At 41.8% G+C, this 20,712-nt stretch overlaps 1 protein-coding gene across 4 annotated transcripts in view; it reads left to right on the forward strand.

Moving 5' to 3' along the window:
* The window catches only part of b4galnt3b (beta-1,4-N-acetyl-galactosaminyl transferase 3b), a 193,535-nt gene extending 173,763 nt beyond the window's left edge, over positions 1-19,772 (forward strand). For all 4 annotated transcript variants that reach the window (XM_080190978.1, XM_080190979.1, XM_080190980.1 and 1 more), the window contains 6 exons: positions 1,119-1,417; positions 2,581-2,734; positions 4,576-4,648; positions 11,696-11,849; positions 16,160-16,286; positions 17,790-19,772. In XM_080190978.1, the coding sequence (XP_080047104.1) occupies positions 1,119-1,417; positions 2,581-2,734; positions 4,576-4,648; positions 11,696-11,849; positions 16,160-16,286; positions 17,790-17,895 (913 nt within the window). In that variant the 3' untranslated portion in view covers positions 17,896-19,772. The remainder of the gene's footprint in view (positions 1-1,118; positions 1,418-2,580; positions 2,735-4,575; positions 4,649-11,695; positions 11,850-16,159; positions 16,287-17,789) is intronic.
* The last annotated feature ends 940 nt before the right edge of the window (positions 19,773-20,712 follow it).

A 20,712-nucleotide genomic window follows, 5' to 3' on the forward strand; every position in this document is an offset into this window, starting at 1 on the left:
AAACTGAAAAGGCTGTTAGACCTTACAGGCCAGATGATAAAATTGACTGGCAGCCCAACTATAAAGAATATAGATTTATGAGAGAACTACAAAAGAATGACTCAAAGGCGAAAGTGATACCACTAAGCCACAGCTGAGTCATGAGGTTCTAGGTTCAAATCCCAATCCAGGCTCTGCACTCACTAATGAAGGCTGACACCTCACTGCTGAGGAAATACTGCACTCTTGGAAAGGCCATCTTTTGCAAAAGACATTAAATCTTAAAGCCCCATCTTCCTGATCAGGTGGATGTAAAAGATCCCATGGCATTATTGCAATGAAAAGCAGGGGAGTTATAGAACCATAGTATCCCTACAGTGCAGAAAGAAGCTATCTGACCCATCCCTGCTGTGCTGCCCAACATCTAAACCTCAATAAACATAAAAAAAAAGATTATTTGGTCCTGGTTAGATAGCTGTTTGAGGGAGTTTGCTGTATGCAAAGAGGCTGTCATGTTTCTTCTATTACGTTGATATGAGGTGTTTTGAGAGGTTTGGTGGTCATGAAAAGTGCTAAATAAATGTAAATATTTCCTTGTCTTTGGCTAAAAGGGAACTGTAAAGGTGCTGGGTTCCAATGACTGGCGACCAAGAATTAAGAGCCATAAGGGCTTATTGAATGCTTTGAGTAGCTCTTGCATGCTGTGCATTTACCCACATACTGGGGAGAGCTACAGACAGGTGACCGCCTATGTACCTGCGTCATTGCAGCATCCACATGACAATCCAATCCACATGAACAAAATGTAATTTGTTAATGTTGTATTTTTAATAGGATTTGTTTAACCAATAATGCTTCAGAGTTCTCTGATAGTATAACTTGGTGAGGTTGCTAGCATGGGAATTGGAAACATTGGGCTGTTTTGCCCTGGTTATGATTAAGTTTCTGAATATGGAAACTGTTCCATCCAAAGAGTTGACATCTTGTGTGTTCAACTTGCTGGAAGGGGTGCTTAAGCTAAAACATAAGCTAACAATACAATAAGGTGAAAGATGGATAACACAAGTATTCCACAAGTAAATGAAATGAAACAATCTCCTTATGTTCATTCTAAGAATTATTTATTTATTTGGTGACAGAATATACACACTTCATCAATTAATCAGTATTGAAAAGCGCCTTGATCGCATACATGGAAGCCGCTATCTCCTGGAGCTTGCACTACTGGTGAATAAAAAAACAATTGTGCGATTATCGAAGTACATTTATGGCCTCAACAGAAATGGTTATTATATGGATGGTGATGATGAACGGAAGATGAGAAATGTTTTCAGGCGCAGAGGTCGACAACTTAGAGAAAATCAAGAAAAGATTATGCTGTGCACACCAACCGGATTCAGCTGGCAACACAATGCAGTGGTACACTTCATAGTTCCAGGTAAAGACGGATAGTGACGTCTACGTGGGAGGGAGGGGGATATCAGAGGGCTCTGATAGCAATTTTCAAAAATCAAAATGAGGACTATGGCTCTTAGCAACTCATTAGATTTTGAAATAACCAATATATTAAATAATTTAGTTAAAGGTTATCAAGCTGTTACCTTTGGTTTAGACTTATCACATAGAGATGCACCTATTCATTAATTAATATTGAGAATAGATTGCCCTAACTAGCATTGCATTCTTGTACAGCTTTGTTTCGCAACATGTCGGACAGTTAGCTCTATTCAAATTATTTATTTCAGGTGCAAGGGAGGAATGTGCCTTTCAACTTTAAATAATGCTAATAATATTGCTGCAATCAATACTAATCACTATCAATCAGCCATTAACCAACTTGACTGAACATTCTATCATGCCACATGCGTACAATTGTTTTATTGAATTATATACCAGCATCCTGTTGAATTGTGCAAACTGTACCAATTTGATTTGCTACCCAATCAGTACCACAAATTATTTACTGTTTCTTGAATGGTATGGTTATATGTCCCCAATGCTCTTGCTGTTCCATTCCTTTCCTTCCTGTCCAAATTGCTAAACTAATAACCATTAATGTTTAATTTCTGCATCAAAAGAAGCAGTATTGTACAGAATAAGGATTAGAATTGCATCCAATCTTTATGGAACAATATAAACTTGATCTTTTTTGGCTTAGAATTGGAGTTAACTTTTTAGAATTGCATTTGATCTCTCAACAGTCGATTGTAGTTAACAGAGCTATTGAGCAGGCATTTTCTTGCCTTTGTTGAAGATTAGTTTCTGACACAAGGAAAGTTTAAAAGCCAGGTAACAGAGCAAATTGGTTGTTATATCATTTTTCAAATATTCCTGCTGAAGTATCTCATTATCTTGGCAATGCAGGTATTCAGTTCCACTGTTGGTTTCAGTACTACTTTTTTAGATCTAGATCTATGTTAAGTGACGAAAGAGTTCAATTGTTTAATAGCCGTGGAGATCAGTAAAAGAGGATAAAAATGGTTTGTCAGTGGGAAGGGATATTGGAGGTTGAAAAGTGAATATGTGTGCAGTTATTGGACTTAGTGATTTTTCCCACTAAGTACGTGGTGTTTGCAATAATGTCTGCATTCGTCCCCGCAGTGAAAAATCAAGCTCGGTGGGTGCAGCAATTCATCTTTGACATGGAAGAGTTGTACAGAGCTACTGGAGATGAGTACTTCAATATCATCATCACTGATTACAGCAGTACAGACATGGATGTTGAAAAAGCCCTGAAACATAGCATGCTGACCAGGTAGCTGCAACTTTCTCCTCCCCTCCCTTCAAAAACTTAATAACAAAATAATGAACATTTGCAATAATGTTAGAACAGGGATATAAAAACTAACCCAGCAGTCTGTATGTTCATTGTATGACTATGGCCATATGGAACTAATATTGTCTTTATTTGGCTGTCATGTAAACAGAGAACCACTTTATAGTCTACAAACATTGACTCTGATTACATTTAACAGTAACAGCTCAACTATGGAAGTCACTGTACCACTTTTACAGAATAGTCTTCAGGTCTAGGGTTTATAATGCCTTTCTTTTATGGCTATTTGCTTCCCCATGGCTATAGCATTAACCAAAAGTGACAGTTGTACATTTTTAGGCTTCTCACGTATTGTAATCTCCAAATATCCCCAGTAAATGGGAATTCAGTGGAACAGTGGACCACAACTTTGTCTATTCACCTTTGGAACCCAGGTTTGATGCAGGTAATGCTTATGCAATAGAGCTCCTCCTCCTTTACTAGTTCTAAGGCCCTATACAAATCTGGGTGGGTTGAGTTGCTACTTGGCACAACTATGTGATTTTGATTCAGTTCAGTGTTAAGATGCTAATCTCATTCCCAGAAGTCTAGCATGTATCACAAGTTGGGGGGTAAAAACCCTTACATGCATCATTGAGCATATCTTAGAGGTTGGGGTGAAGATACAGTGGCCTATAACTTCTGAGTTCTAGGGCAGATTATCTGGGGTAGGGCTGGGAAGGTACCCCAAAGATACCCTCCCTCCATAAGTTCAGAGTTGCTTTGGGCAATTGCCTTGAGCTGGGTACCATCTGAAAATGGAATTAAAACCCCAAACTTTGGTTGGTTCTGACTGTCAAACAGCAATTGCTATTCAAGAAAAGTTTGAACTAAAACCACTTCCGGCTTCTGGGTAACTGTAGCACTGACCCAATCCCCAAAGGACTTCCCACTGCACCTCCCCCTGCCACATCACAGGTGGCACAAATTTTCCCTTCAGGCCTAACCTAGCCACTACTAAACACCACCACCTCCCCCCCCCCCCCCCCCCCGCCCCCCAATCCTGCCCACTTAAATTATACATCTACATTCTCCCTTGCTTATTAAAGTGGTTGGACCTTTAAATTTATGCGTTTAGCACTGCTGCCTCCCGGCTTGAGCCACTGTCTGTATGGATCCTGCATGTTCTCCACATGTCTGCATGGGTTTCCTCCTGGTGCTCTGGTTTCCTCCCACAGTCTGAAAGACGTGCTGGTTAGGTGCATCGGCCATGCTGAATTCTCCCTCAGTGAATCCAAACAGACGCTGGAGTGTGGCGACAAGGGGATTTTCACGGTAACTTAATTGCAGTGTTAATGTAAGCCTACTTGTGACACAAATAAATAAACAAACTTTAAAATTGCCCTGTTATATGGCAGCTTGTGCTATTAAAAAGGGACTGCCACTTATTTACCTTTGACTGAACGGCCCTCAACTGTAGGCCTTGGGAACTGAATACACTTGAGTGATCCCACCCAGCCTGATTCGGCTGAGGGTGTGGGTGGCAGTTATAATTGGCTTCATTTTAAGGTAAGAAGCTGGGAGTGTAGTGGCATTTCGATTCAATTGCCACTTGTCCGGAAGTTGAGGGCTAGAGTTTTGCTCTACAGTTGATTAGTAACTAATCTTAAAATGTACTTGTTTTTAATGATGTGTACATAAAGTGAAAAAGTGTTCCATTGTCCAGTCCTGTCATTGCTCACCTCAGAACAGCAGTAAAGATGCTCTTTTTCCCCCGGAACAAATGTGTAGATGAGCAAGATGTGCACAGTGCTTGACCCCAGTTCGTGCTTTGTGAACAGGTACCAATATGTGAAACTTGAGGGGAATTTTGAGCGCTCAGCTGGTCTGCAGGCTGGAATAGATGTAATTAAGGTAAGGAAGAATAATTTAGTTCACATTTATCACAATGTTGGAGGTGTTATTACTGAAGTTTGCTTAATAGCAGATAAATATGTGCTTGATCTGAACATCTATTCCAGAGCCACTGAATCTGAATTCCCCAAACTGAGCAAAATGCTGGGGTAATCTGTATAAAATATTCATCAACTTTCTCACTAAAGTAGTGTGCATAACACATTAGGAAGTACCCATTCATTGTCAGATTTCACCAACAATGCAAGACATTTCAGAGGTCAAATCACTTTAAGTAAAAATTTATGTTTTCTTTCTTTCAATTGCTGCCTGACGTGCTCTCTATCACCTGCTACTTGGGAAGGCGATGGCCTAGTGGTATTATCGCTTGACTGTTAATCCATTCAGGTCCCGCGGTGGCAGATGGTGGAATTTGAATTTCATTAAAAAAATCTGGAATTAAGAATCTATTGATGACCATAAAATCATTGCTGATTATCAGAAAAACCCATCTGGTTCACTAATGTCCTTTAGGGAAGGAAATCTGCTGTCCTTACCTGGTCTGGCCTACAAGTGACTCCAGAACCACAGCAATGTGATTGACTCGCAACTGCCCACGGGCAACTAAGGATGGGCAATAAATGCTGGTCAGCCAGCAATGTCCATGTCCCATGAATGAATGAAAAAAAAACTTCTCCATGTTTATCTCCCTACCACTGCCCTCCATCTGCATTGGATGAGTGAGAACATCATTGAATGGAATGTAGTAATAAGTTGATGATTACTTATGCTTTCTAGAAATTCTGATGTAAGCAAAACATTTCAGATCAAACAATGAGTTTATCAGGGATCATTTGTGATAATCTAGATCCGTATGTTTTCAGCGATTATTTTCAGGATAACTAGGTCCACATCAATGGATTATGCAGGAATTGATTTTCATGGAGCTGACTCTTAAATAGGTTACTTTTCTTTGTTAGCCATTGAATTAGATTGATATCAATTTATTTTCTATGTTGGCATTGGCTGAATGAACAATGAAAAAACATTTGGGTTAAAAATACCAATAAAATACTATTTTTCTCCAGGGCTTTCAGGGTTTTGCTTTGGCAAAACTGGGTGTGCCCACCCTGAAGTAATTTTGAAAGTTTAATTCAAGCCTGTTGATGTCCTGTGATGTTACAAACAGTTATCAATAACTGTCACTTGTCTTCATATTTGTAATGCCGTCGCTCCAGAGAAATGTGATGTCAGCTCGCTTTAAAACAGAGCACAACAGAACTCTGCTGCTGTGGGATTAGGAAGATCCATAATGGGAGTGGGGAATTCACAACAGGAACAACAGAGTTGAGGGAGAAGCACCGCAAGGGTTAGGAAGAGAAAGATCCACAACAGAAGTGATGGCGGGGATCCATAACATGAAACAATAATGAAAGATAGAGATAACAGGAGAGGGGCTGGGCTGACAAAGAGGGCAGGGTCAAATTAGATCACAACCTGGCCAGAGCTGGAGCCTGCGTCCAGGCTGACAAAGACAGAAGACTGTCTTGGGCTGGCTCATGAGCTGATGATGGCATTGAGGCCATATTAGACCAGGGCCTTGCCCGAATAAGATCCTGGGGCAAATTGATAGACAATTGTGAATTGAAGCAGGACAAAGGTGGAGATTGTATGAGCGACAGCTAATGGAAGCAGAGGAGTGACAAGAAACACTGCACAGGTCATTGTAAAGTCATTTCATATTTCTAGCTTGTGCTCGAACATAATTTTTTAATAAATGGAAAACACGAAGAAGCAAAGGATACAAACTTGTTAAGGCATGTACTGGACAAGTTAAGTAGCAGAGAGTTGCATGAGAGATGTACTATAATAGCAGCATTGCTGAAAGGCTGACAATTGATTTGTATTGGGACTGGCTTGGAAAAGATTCCATCATCGTAAAATTCCACCAGTGCGACTGGTCTTAGAGGTCTGGAGGGGCAGAAGTGATACATGTTCCCACGTATGTTGTATTTGCCGATTTGATGCTTGTGCTGCCGTTTTGGAGCTCAATGCTCCATTTGCTCTCTCCTCTCTCTCTCTCACTCCCACTGTCTTGTGTGTGCTCTCTCTCTCTCTCTCTCTCTCTCTCTCTCTCTCTCTCACACTTGTGCATGGTTGAACATATATTTCACAGCAGGAAGGATCCCTTCTCTCTCATCAGGACAATTTGAAGGGATCATTAACTACTTTCATGTTAGCTGCTGATTGATTTCTACCACCTTACTATGATTGTACAAGTGTTCGGTGCTTTTAAAAATTCTTTAGAATTGCTGAAGTCTTTAGGGAATGGTGCAGCAGGTGCGGAAGAATTTGTTCCTGCCTTCAAGGCTTCTGTATAAATTAGTTTCTCCCAGACATGAATGCAATATTCCCCTTGGAATTTCTCTTGACTGGGTGAACAAGCACTAAGCACACAGAGCAAGATAGGCAGTTAAAGGAAGAGGGATTTATCTGCCCAGGTTGTTCAGGAAGCAGTGTTCCCCTACCTGAATCTTAGGCCAGAATTTTCCAGCCCTTCATGCTGGCAGGGTCTTCCAGTCCTGCTGATGTGAATGGAAATTTAAATGGTTCACCGGCTGCCTGCTGCAGTGGGGGTGGGGGTCAGTGGGAATGAAAATTTAAATGGTTCACCGTCTCCCTGGCCTTAGTGTCGAACAAAAATGAGTCAAATGTCTACTCTTCAATACAGAAGTCCATGCTGAAATCTGCCACCTGCTACAGCCATAGCTGCAACCTCAGTGCAGTGTGAAGACTGTATCAGTGGTGACTGGGAAGATGTCCTTGCCCATGAACCTTAATTCCAGGCTGAGCTGGAGATAATGGCACCATCCTGACATTTGCCATCCCCTGTTGTGTAAGGGAGGTCATTGATGCTTTCTGTTCGGATGCTGACCACATTTCATTCTAGTGAACACTGCAGTGGCAGTGAGAAGACAGCAGGATTCCTCAATGTACAGGAGACACTGACTGCACGTATGTCAACTTATGAGTACCGTGTGTCAATTCTGTAATGTAACCATTAGTTTCCATTAACTCATTATCCATCAGTGAGCATCAGCAATGAAGCAGTCAGTTCAATGCCTGACGTCTTGGCAGCAGCCATGGTGCCTTCAGTCTGTGGCAGTCCACCATGCCGTCCGTATTTTAACTACCTAAATAAACCAAAGGTTGGCCGCTAGGTGACAAGCACTGTCCACTGACAACAAAGCTGGTGACTCTGGTGCACAATCCATGTGCGCATCTCCAGTATATGTACAGTGAAAGCTGTGCTGCATCAAGCAATGTGATCAAGAAGACCACCGGCTTGCGGAACACGCTTCTGCTGCCTGAACTGCTCAGGAGGAGCCCTGCAGTCCTCAGTAGAACAGGTTCCAAGATTCATAGTGATTTGCTGCATGGTGTACAACATCACTGTCATCAGGGTATGCAACCAATGACATGACAAGCAAAAGGAGGAGGAAATCTAGGAGGTCTTTTTCAGGATGCTTTATCCGTGAACAACTGAGTTGATCGAGATACCATTAAACACAACTCCAAAGACCATCATAGGGTCTGCTTGACCACAATGCAAAAATAAGAGCTATAACTAAACAAGCATAATGAATCCTTGTCACGTTCAATTCCAGCACTAACTACACCCTGTGCATGCCCTTAGTACCTGTATTTCATGTCCCTTAGTCTGTCCCACACTGAGGTGATACTCCTGTGGCTGCTGTATGGCTAGTTGAAGGCTGCTGACTTTTCAATGGAGAGAGTGCAGACAGCCTTGCAGGTGACCTCAATCAGCTCAGGCCCAAGAAGGTTTGGCTTCAAACAGCACATTCTTGGCATGAACAGCAGCAGACTTGCTGGATCACCAACGGACAACAGCAGAAGCATTGGTGAAGGTGTTTGGACAAATTCAGTCATCCTGAGAGAGGCTCAGCCGGTTGATCGATCCCAGCAGCTGGCCAGATTGCTGGACAGCAGTGAGACGCTGCAAGTCTCTTTGCACACTGATATTCATAGCTGTGAAGGCAGCAAGCTGAGCTTTCATGTGAGCAGCCTGAGCTGGCTTGACAAACACCTGAATCTCCATTGCAGCGTACATATTGAGTGGCCTCTGTGTTCAGTAATGAGAGTTGAGTTATCAGCCATCTGATGGTGCGTCATGTTTGGATCTACAGTTGTACCATGGAGGTGGCCACTAATTCCACACTAGAAAGGATGGGCTACAAGCTTTTTACATAAAGCCCTGTGCAAAGTTAGTTCCAGACTCCTCCCTGCTCCTGCCTTTCTGGTAGTTCTGCCAATGCATCAAGCATTTCATTGCACATACGCACACATCAGTCTTATTCTGTAGCCTGCTCGGTTAAGATGATCATTTCAGTTCTGTGTAGCAGAACTCATGTAGAAATTTCACCCTGTGGGGAATTGGTACCAGTAACACTCTTTTCCCCTCCCCTGGCTGCTGACCATTTGTCCCCAATATCTCACCCTATCCATCTCCTCCCTCTAAGCTATCCTCTAATTCATGTGCCAAGGCTTGACTGAGACCCAGGTTCCCATAAAAGGAGAACTTTGTTGATACAGGTGCAGAAAAAGGAGAACTTTGCTTGATGGACAGCTTTATGACATCATATATTTTTTCTGTGATCTCTTTTGTAATGGTACAGTGTGTATTTGCACAAGATACGGAGGTGTCACATGCTTATAACTTCTGTTATTGAAAGTTTTAACAGTCTAGTTGATACTTTTGTAGTGTGTAGCAACAGACAAATAAGAATGGGTGTTTCTTAAGCAGTTCCACACTTGCCATTGTTACTTTAAGTTTGGTTCTGTACAGAGAGCATGCTAGGTGAATGGGTATGGAAGCATTATGAGTTGGTAAAAGGGATATGGGTGGGGCTGGGTGGGAGCCACAGGTTGGCATGGAACATATGAGGACCTATCTGGATGGATGGGGAGCGTGATTTGGCATGGAGGGGGCATGGGTACAATCGTTGGACCTTTCCTTTTCAATACGTTCCTGAATCCAGATGATGGCTCATCGCTTCTGTGAGGAACCATGGAGAAGCTGGCCCGATGGCACGAAGATTACAGGGTGTTAGTGGGTGCCTACCCTCACAGTGCAGCTGACCAAGGTGTGGGTATAGGGTGCAGATTCCTTATCCTGCTCCAGTGAGAATCAGGTTGCTGAGAATGAGCTTGAGAATCCAGGAATCAGGTACCGTTTTGAAATGGCTCCAGAATGCTAATGATTCCTTGAAAATCTAGCCCAAAGTTTCAATAGTAAGTGTTGGAATAAAAAGTGTGATTCAGAATTGTGACAGAGGAAATAAGATTTTGTGGACGGTGTGCAAACTTTTAACATAAAAGAAAATGCAATACCAATATTTTTTCCTTAAGTAGTTGTCAACCTGGTGTTATTCATCATTACTGGTGACTTAACTAAAATTAGATTTTGAGAACGGCACAGTAGCAGCAAATTGGTCTGGAATGCATGGAAATAAGCATGATGGGATGAGTATTTGGGCTCGCTGTTTCCCCACACTTTGATTTATGACTCTCAGGGTTGCTGACATGGGGAAGTATTGAGCAAAGATTAGGCACTTGCCTACAGGGATGAGAAAGAGGAATTAATCACCCGTGAAGGTTGTATTTTTAGCGACACAAATACACGATGGGACTGATACTCATTTCCAATGCTGGACAGTCAGACGGTACCAATACAGCATGTTGAGCACTGCTCCCTGCCGTCTCCACTTTCCTCCCTCCAACACAAGACAAGGTGTTTGTTTATAAAATCTGCCATGTAAGGATCAAAGAAACAGAGCTTTTCAGGTGTTCAACTGCTGGATGTGAACTCACAGGGAAGAGGAGAGGCAAAATCAGGAGAGAAACATCAAACCACTCTTAGGCAGCTCCTGCTCACTAGCTGAAAAGAATCTCTAGTTCATCATTGACCCATGCAAAGGTTTCAGCATTGAAAAGGAAAATCATTAACACGAAACTGAAATTTTGTGAAGGTCACAAAATGAAGCCACAGTCCATTCTGCCTCGGGGAGAAACACTAACATCAATAACTTCATCTATTCTTACATTGTGATCGACATGCCAAAGCCTTTCTTATGTAATACGCCTTGAGTTCATCACTTTGCATCACTCAACATACATATAAACATTGTCACTTCATCGTCCTCAATAGCTGAAAACGTTTCTTCTCCCAGAAACCCGAGGATCAGAATTCTCCGACTGTTTATGCCAGAGGGGTTCTCCAGTCCTGCTGGCAGCATGGCCCCACCCGCAGATTTCCTGCCGGTGTGGGGTGATGTCGATGGGAATTCCCATTGAGAGTGGCGGGACCAGAGAATCCTGCCACTAGCCAACAATGCACCACCTCCTGCCAGCGGGAAACGTAAAGCTGAGAGACCAGATAAGCTCGCCCAAGATCTCTGGCTGGGATTTTCTGCCCTCACCCTCGCAGTGTGTTTTCTGATGGTGGAGATGGCTCACCACTGGCCGGTGGGATTTTCCAGTCCCTCTGATGTCTTTGGCATTTTGTGTGGTCTGCTTGTTCCATCACCAGAGTAAACCTGCCACCAGCAGGAAGGGCCAGAAAATCCTGCCTTCTGTTTGTTGCCAAGTGTACTTTCCTGGAAAAAATTGCCGGAAAAGGTAGCTTAATACATATCCTCATGACAATTCCTTATATCAATGTTTGGACTTTACTAAAATGTTTGGGATAATGTCACCAGTGTTCCCCTACATTAGGTGCAGTGTGTGGTACATTTTTACAAATTAGCACTCATAGTTCCATGTAATGGGAATTTAAATCAGGAATTTTAATGGATGGAACATTTTGTTGACCTTTGCACCCAAATTTCCAACATGTATTGACTGCACTAGGAGTGAAGGAGCTGTACGTCAAAATTACAGAAACAGTAACACGCCCAGGACAACCTAGTAACTGACTTTGCATAGCAGGGTTGCGGTGATGCTGAAATTATCAATGTTTCTTGATACCTTCCTTATTCTTCATTTCAGGATGATCACAGCATTGTTTTCCTGTGCGATTTGCACATATACTTTCCTCCAGGTATCATAGATAGCATCAGAAAGCATTGTGTGGAGGGAAAGATGGCATTTGCCCCAATAGTAATGAGGTTGAACTGTGGCTGTCCTCCACAGGAACCTGACGGTAAGTGACTACAATAAGTAGCTGAAGTTATTAGTGTGAAATTAATCGGGATTTTGTGGGTTATTTTGGTGTGTTCTCTTAACTTTAATCTCTCGAAGAAAAATAGTGAATATTTATTCTTTAGGAGTTGAGAAGCTACGGATTTAACAGAAGCAGTTGTTTTCATTTTGACAAACTGCATCATCCTCTTTTCTGAATCTTCAGCTTGTTGACTGTTAACTTCAAGGATGTGTGTGTTTGATCATATGTATCTGGTTCAGGTAACACAGAGAGATCAGCTAGATAGTCAATAGCTCTTCCCAAAGATAGGGGAGTCTAAAACTAGAGGGCATAGGTTTACGGTGAGAAGGAAGAAATACGAAAGGGTCCAGAGGGGCAATTTTTTCACACGGTGGTGACTGTCTGGAACGAGCTACCAGAGGTAGTAGTAGGGGCAGGTACAATTTTGTCTTCTAAAAAGCATTTAGACTGTTACATGTGTAAGATGGGTATAGAGGGATATGGGCCAAATGCGGGCAATTGGGACTAATTTTGGGGTTTTAAAAAAAGGACACCATGGACAAGTTGGTCTGTTTCCACGCTGTATAACTCTATAACACAGAGTGGAATTTCCTGGCCCTGTCGCTATGGGGGAGGGTCTGAAAAATGAGGCAGACTGTTCAAAAACTGTTGATTTTGGTGGGATCAGAAGATTGCGGCTAGTGGTTCTCAAGTGGGAACCCTTGTGGCACACCCACCCACTCACGCATGTGCACACAAATACCCAGACACGCACACATCCCCCATGGATCCTCAAGAAGATCTTACCAATATGTAGACGAGAAGTAATACTTTTTTTGCCTGAATGAAATATGGTGGCATCCATTCTTAAATCAGCACATGCCCACAATCCATATGCAGTATAGTGAGGTGACTGGAACATGGGCTGCAATTGGAAGTTATCAACAGTAGTCTTATGTCTGAAAAGGTGACCTGTTTTACAACAAGGGTGCACCTAGAGACAGTTGGCAGCACATGGATATAAGAACATAAGAAATAGGAGCAGGAGTAGGCCATCTAGCCCCTCGAGCCTGCCCCGCCATTCAGTAAGATCATGGCTGATCTGTCGTGGCTCAGTTCCACATTCCTGCCCTCTCCCCATAACCCTTAATCCCCTCGCTTATCAAAAACCCATCAACCCGTGTCTTAACAATATTTAGCGAGGCAGCCTCCACCACTTCAACGGGCGGAGAATTCCAGAGATTCACCACCCTTTGAGTGAAGAAGTTCCTCCTCAACTTCGTTCTAAACCGCCCCCCCCCCCCTTTATCTTGAGGCTGTGCCCTCTAGTCGTACTGTCCTTTCTGAGCAGGAAGAGCCTCTCCACCTCTATCCTATCCATCCCATTCAACATCTTATACGTCTCAATGAGATCTCCCCTCATTCTTCTAAACTCTAACAAGTACAAGCCTAGTTTATTCAGCCTCTCCTCATAGTTCAACCCCCTCAACTCCGGAATCAACCTAGTAAACCTCCTCTGCACTCCCTCCAAGGCCAAAATATCCTTGCGTAAGTGCGGCGACCAAAACTTCACACAGTACTCCAGCTGCGGCCTCACCAGTGCCCTATACAGCTGCAGCAAGACCGCCCTACTTTTATATTCAATCCCCCTCGCTATGAAGGCCAGCATCCCATTTGCCTTCCTGACCACCTGCTGCACCTGCAGGCTGGGTTTTTGCGACTCATGCACAAGGACCCCGAGGTCCCTCTGCACCGTCGCATGCTGCAGTTTTGCGCCATGTAAGTAATAGTCCTTCCTACCATTCTTCCTACCAAAGTGGACAACCTCACATTTGCCAACATTAAATTCCATTTGCCAGTTCCTGGCCCATTCGCCCAGCCTATCTAGATCCTTCTGCAGACTCTCCACACCCTCCGCACAACTTGCCGTTCCACCAATCTTGGTGTCATCAGCAAATTTCAACACCATACACTCGGTTCCCTCCTCCAGATCATCTATATAAATGGTGAATAGCTGAGGCCCCAGCACCGACCCCTGGGGCACTCCACTAGTCACCAACCTCCAATCCGAATAGCACCCATTGACCCCCACTCTCTGCCTCCTATTTGACAACCAATCCTCTATCCACGCTAACACCCTACCCCCAACTCCATGTCCCCTGACCTTCTGTAATAACCTCTTGTGAGGCACCTTGCCAAACGCCTTCTGAAAATCAAGAAACACCACATCCACCGGCTCTCCTCTAACCACCGCCCTAGACACATCCTCATAGAACTCCAATAAATTTGTCAGACACGACTTCCCCTTAACGAAACCGTGCTGCGTCTGCTCTACCAAACAATTCTCCTCAAGATGCCTCACTATTTTCTCCTTGATCACGGATTCTAACATTTTTCCTACAACAGACGTTAAACTAACCGGCCTATAATTCCCCGACTTTTGCCTGCCACCCTTCTTAAACAACGGCATAACATTAGCTGTTTTCCAATCTTCCAGCACTTCCCCAGAACCCAGCGAGGTTTGGAAAATAATCACCAAGGCCACCTCTGCCATTTCCTTCAGAACCCTTGGATGCATTCCATCCGGTCCTGGGGACTTGTCCACAATCAGTCCCTCCTCTCTAGAGCACCGCCTCTCTAGTAACAATAATGTCATTCAGGCCCTCCACCCCTACCATCTTTCCATCGCTAACACCTGGCAAATTATTCACGTCCTCCTCCGTGAAGACCGAAACAAAAAAGTTATTCAGGGCCTCAGCCATTTCCCCATCCCCTACCACTAACTCCCCCCTCTCACCCTCTAAGGGTCCAACATTCACCCTAGCCAGCCTCTTCCTTTTTATGTATTTATAAAAACTCTTGCTATCCTTTTTCATATTAAGCGCTAGCCCAGCTTCATAGTTTATCCTACCCTTCTTTATCAACTTCAACTATAGCCCTATCAACTCGCCCCCGAGACAGTGAGATCCTAACTTCTGGATAAGCCCCAGTTTGCCTTTTGAAGGAAGTGTATGTTGATGTTGTCAGTTGACCAGACACATTGCATCCCAATTCCCGTACCGCCCACCAGTTCCTCCTCCCATGGATCTGCCCTCTGCCACAGGAAATGCAGATATGCTAGAATCCAGCTGTGCTGAGGCCACCAGATAGTCATCTGCAGGTAGCCACTCCAATAACCCATGGACAGGAGGCTTGTTCTGGCAACTCATTGTGAAACATGTTCCCTAGAATGCATGTGCTGCAAGTTCACAAATGACTTATCAAAATTTACAGGAAGCTAAAAACGCAAACTCCTGCAACAGTGCACGCATTGGAAATGAGAAGATCAGTCAACATTTACATGAAGAACAACGGCATTTTTTTCAGCAGATGTTTGAATGCCCGATCCTTTATTCACCCACCTGGGGTATCTGATGCTTTCCTCGTCCATGTGAAGTATCTGATAAGTTCACCCATTTGAGATTTTGGTGCCATGCTTTTCTCATCATTTGAATGAGGGCTGGGATATTTTTAACATGTTTTTATTCATGGGATGTATGCAAGGCTGCCATTCATGGCCCATTCCTGTTTTGTACAGGCTGAAAGCACAGATTGTCACACAGTGAGGTTATGGAAAATGTTCTCTCTTTACGTAAAGAGAGCAATTTCAGTGGGAGATAACAAACTTGCAAAGAATACAAACAATTGTTGTTAACATACACAATAAATGCCAGATAACAATAGAACCCCAAGTTTAATCTGTAGCACCAAAAAACAATGCTCACAGAGCGATGATGTAAAACTTTCCTTATCGAGTTCATTGAGGTCCAAGGAGCATTGAGGAAGTGGAGTTGTATCACTAATAAAGCTGCAATTATATTGAGGTAATATAAACCTCAGTTTATATTGAGATTTATACTACCTCAATAGAAATTGAGGTAATATGAAGACTTTGAATTTTGGTTTTACTATTTATTCCTGAAAGTAATGAAATACGTCAACCTCTGGTGTTTGATTTGTCATCAAGTACTAGCTAATAAATCTTGGAAGGTTTCCTAATTATGAGACATTTTAATCACCAGGCATGAAATATATGAAATGGGTAACTGAAAAAATACCTGTGCAGCATGAGGTCAGTGAGATTTTTATAACATGGGAGAGGTGAGCTCAGAAGCATGAGGGTTGAGAAGTCCTGAGATAACAAAATCAGGCAACCAAGACTGCTCGAGAGGGTTTGATTTATTACTTCCTGATCTTTTGTCCCTGCGTACAGCCGCTAAGGTAATTTCAGGCAAATGGCAAATAATATTTCATTCACTTACAACCTCTAGGATACTGGGAAATGAATGGATTTGGCTTGCTTGGAATCTACAAATCGGATCTTGACAAGATTGGTGGGATGAATACAAAAGAATTCCGTGACCGTTGGGGGGGAGAAGACTGGGAACTACTCGATAGGTAACAGATTTGAAGCCCATTAAATTTGGGCCTGAGTGTTTGTAAGAATTGGCAACAAAGAACCGTGGTTTTAAGTTCATATTTCTCCTTTCATTTTATTTTCAATTCTCCTCTCTTACCATCTAATACTAACCTGGAGTTGTTCACTCTGGGAATTAAAAGATTACAGTACAATTTAATCAGAAGTTTGCAAGATATTAAGAGAAACCACTAGGTAGGTATGGAGAAAACATTTCCACTGGTTGGGGAGTTTGGGATTAGATGGCATAGCCTAAAAATTAGAGTCAGACCTTTAATGAATTGGGAAATTCTTCTACGCATAAACAGGAATGTGGAATTATCTTTCAGTTGATTTCAAATTTAAGATTGATAAAGTTTATTAGTGTCACATGTAGGCTTGCATTAACTCTCCAATTAAGTTACTGTTAAAAAATCTCCTGGTCGCCACATTCTGGCACCTGTTCAGGTACATGAAGGAGAATTTAGCGTGGCTAATGCACCTAACTAGCATGTGGGAGGAAACTGGAGCACTGCAGGAAACCCACGCAGACACGGGAGAGATTGTGCAGGCTCCACACTGACCCAAGCCAGGAATCAAACGGCTGTGAGGCAGCAGTGCTAACCACTGCCATCGTGCCAGCCCATAGATTTCTGTTAACAAAATATGTTAAGGAAAATGGGGCAAAATGGGGAATAGAATGAGAACACAAATCAGCCATGATCTCATTGAATGGTAGACAAGTTTGAGGAGCAAATTGGCCCACTCCCGTCTTATGGAAAGCTGATGAAATTAATCACTGAATGTGGGAGCTCTGGTAGCTAATTGTAACGACCTTCTTCTACAACATCCTCACATGCATGTTCTCTTAATGCTCATTGGATAATGATTATGAGAAGAAAGCTTGGTTCTGTTTCCCTCTCTGAAACAGGGTGTCAGTGGCAAAATGATCTCAGTTCAAATTGACTGCTTCAAATATCGGGGACTAAGCATGGGACCCTGCACAATCTGTGTGGTTAAACCCCACATTAGAAATGTACTCAATAAACCATAAAGGAAAGCTAATATTTTTACCTTGGATCCCATCAAGAAAAAGATGAATTTTTTTGTAAACTATCTAAACCCTTCCTTAATCACCATTGGATATTAGGGATAGGAAAGATGAATGGGATATTTTGGCCTTTTGTTTTGATCACTGTGCTGGTTTAGTTAATTTTAAAATGTTATATTACATTTTTAGCCAGCTTTTATTATTATCTTTTAATCAGAGAAGAATTCCTTTCAGAAATTTATGCATTCTATTTCAGTGATGAATCCCTGTGTATAATTTCCATACTTGTTATCTGGGCATGGATTTACTTTTGCTGCTGTTTTGATTATTTTCTAACATTGTGTGTCTTGTTTTGCAAACATTATTTCGGCAACAAAATCTCTATGCTCACTTAAATGAAAAAAATCAGCTTGATGATTTTCACAAACTTAAGCATATCTTTTGATATTCCCAGGATTTTCCAAGCTGGATTGGAAGTGGAGCGATTATACATGAGGAACTTCTTTCATTTCTACCACTCCAAACGTGGAATGTGGAATAGGAAACAAGTGAAAACGTAGTAACAGTGACTGTAGGACATCTGGCTGTCATGCACTTTATCCAGTCATAGGATTGAATTGCCCCATCCGTTAACAAATGGAATACAGCCCCCTGTGCTGTCTTGGGTAAAATGTATCTGAAGACAATGGAATTGCTGCTGTAATTACTCAGGCAAATAAGCAATGGTTTTATGATCTTCAACCCAGGAAAAATATTACAGAGAACCTTTCTCAACACTAAAGTTTGTAAGTGGTGAAAATTTCCAAACAAAATGTTTTATTTTTTTTATGTAATGATCCTGATATGTTGGGGTCTAAAACCGGAGTTATGCTATCTTACAATAAAGCAAAAAAAAGCTGGAATTTTTTTCCATAAGGAAACTGCGCTAGATTAAAGCGATGGTAACATTGTTTGGGATTGTGCTGTGCTCAAACCTTACCCACTGTATGGCACTGTGTTATGGTATAAGGTTATAGGAAGGCACAGTTTGATTTTGGTTCGCCCCAGACACCTCATGAACCTACCTGAATAATCAGTTTTATTGTCGTACACTAAGGACTTGCTGACAGCTTGGAAGTTACGCCTTTCAATGGAAAGAATTCAAATGTTGTACATCGAGATTCTAGGATGAGCTAGATTCGCCAGTTTAGTAACCATCTCATTTTGGGAAGGGGGTAAATTAATGGCCATGTTTTAAGATATTGGTACTCTGGGAACCATTTAACATAAACAAGATCAGATTCATTCTGTTCAATGAGTTTTATTACCAATTCAGTTGGTAAGGTTGAGCATATGAGTTTTCTTTGTGCGTGTGCATATATTTCCAAGGTAAATATTATTGCTACTGTTTCCATTTTAACACTTTTTTAATAGTTTACATCCACCTATATATTTAGTGAATCCAGTATATATTTTTTTGTTTGCTACTAGTTGGGCCATATTGATGCCTTAGGATTTCTACATATGGTTGTGCATAACAGCTAAGTTACACATGTGTGATTTAGCTTTATTTTAGATGCAGGATCATCTTTTGAGTACGTGTACATAAACTGCAATGAAGGGAGTCATTTCAGCTGTTTTTCTTTTGCATAGGGCCACGGAATGAAATATTGCAATCTTGGAATAACTTCTTCACTTTTCATCAGGTTTATTTCTGAAGTACAAAACTAAAAATATTTCAGACAGAACGGTTTGCTAAGTTGTTTAAGTTATGGATTAATGCAGACTGGGTCTCTTTTATTCTTTCCTGTATGGAAGTAACTTAGTACTTTAAATGCAAATTAACTGTGCACCTATATTTATACTCGAGTCTGCAGGATACACGGGCATTTTTTGCTGCACTCTGTTTGTAACCAAGTACCTCACAAAACTCACCAGAATTTATTTTTCTATGAAGGTAGATGTGAGAAAATTAGGTACTTTTCAAACACATTTTGGCTACCGAAATAAAAAATGGTGAGTGCTGGAAATAATTCAGCGGATCTGGCAGCATCTGTGAAGAGAGAAACAGAGTTGATATTTGGAGGCAAATATTTTCTGAAGAGGTCATATTTGACTTGAAACATTAACACTCTTTCTCTCTCCAAATACTGCAGACCTGCTAAGTATTTCCAGGACTTTCCGTTTTAATTTCAGGTTTCCAGCATCTTCAGTATTTTCCTTTTATTTTGGGTACTTGAATTATTGAGATGAATGATTAGTGATAACGGGACACTTTTGATCAATGCTCTTTCTAAGGGTGTGGACCTTGTGTAACTGTAGAATTTGTTTTAACTGTATCTGTGCAGTATAGTTGTTGTCTTTAAAGTTACTGGGATGAAGGGTTAATGATTTCTGTGAAATTGCTAAGTTGTGTATAATCATGATTTTTGGAAATAAAGGTTTTTTTAATTTTGAATATTTTGGTTATTAAAACTAATTTCTCACCCCTCTTCAAACATTGTCTACTGTTGGGTGGTAGCTCAGCTTCCTAAGTAGGGAAATGATTTTCTCACTACGGTGTATAGTGACACCTTTTTGAATTTGTTTATGTACTGCTAATCACAAATACCAGAACAATTCCTGCTAGTAACTTCTTTTAGTTATCTTCCAACTTTAACACCTAACAACTGTGGATGGCATTTTGTATTGGTGAGAACATAAACTAGCACCCATGGGATGGAAGTGATTTAACAAGACACGTATGGATGTCCACCTCTTTTGGCTGCTGAGAATAATGGGGTGTAACAATGATGATGATCCGGTGAAATGGAAGAGTCCCATCCATTTTTGGTTATCGCTATCTCATTCATGTTGGTATAACAATCAGCCAGGAGCAGAATATCCCAGCTTCTGTTTCGGGACTCTGTGGAGTGATTTATCACTGTTGCAGGAATAGATACTCCCCGATCGACTCCCAGGAAGGAATGAGTTGATAATTGGCAGAGCATAACTTGAGAGGTTCTGAAAATTATTGGTGTCCCAGAAGGCACAGCCAGGAGGAAGTAAGCTGTTACAGTTACCTTTTGATTTCCTTTGTTAAATGCCTGCTAGACTTTTATATTGAAGGCCTAAATCAGTATCATTGGAATAAGGATAATTTAGAATTATTGAATCCCTGCAGTGCAGAAAGAGGCCATTCAGCCCATCAAACCTGCAACGACTCTCTGACTGAGTATCTTATCCAGGCCCCATCCATATAACCCCACACATTTGCCCCATTAATCTCCCTAATCTACACATTTTGGGACAGTAAGGGGCAATTTAGCATGGCTAATCCACCTAATGTGCACATCTTTGGAGTGAGGGAGGAAAGTGGAGCACCTGGAGGAAATCAAACAGACATGGGAGAATATGCA

The sequence above is a fragment of the Carcharhinus amblyrhynchos genome, chromosome 6 (assembly GCF_965287045.1).
Source record: "Carcharhinus amblyrhynchos chromosome 6, sCarAmb.v2.hapA, whole genome shotgun sequence".
Taxonomy (NCBI): Eukaryota; Metazoa; Chordata; class Chondrichthyes; order Carcharhiniformes; family Carcharhinidae; genus Carcharhinus; species Carcharhinus amblyrhynchos.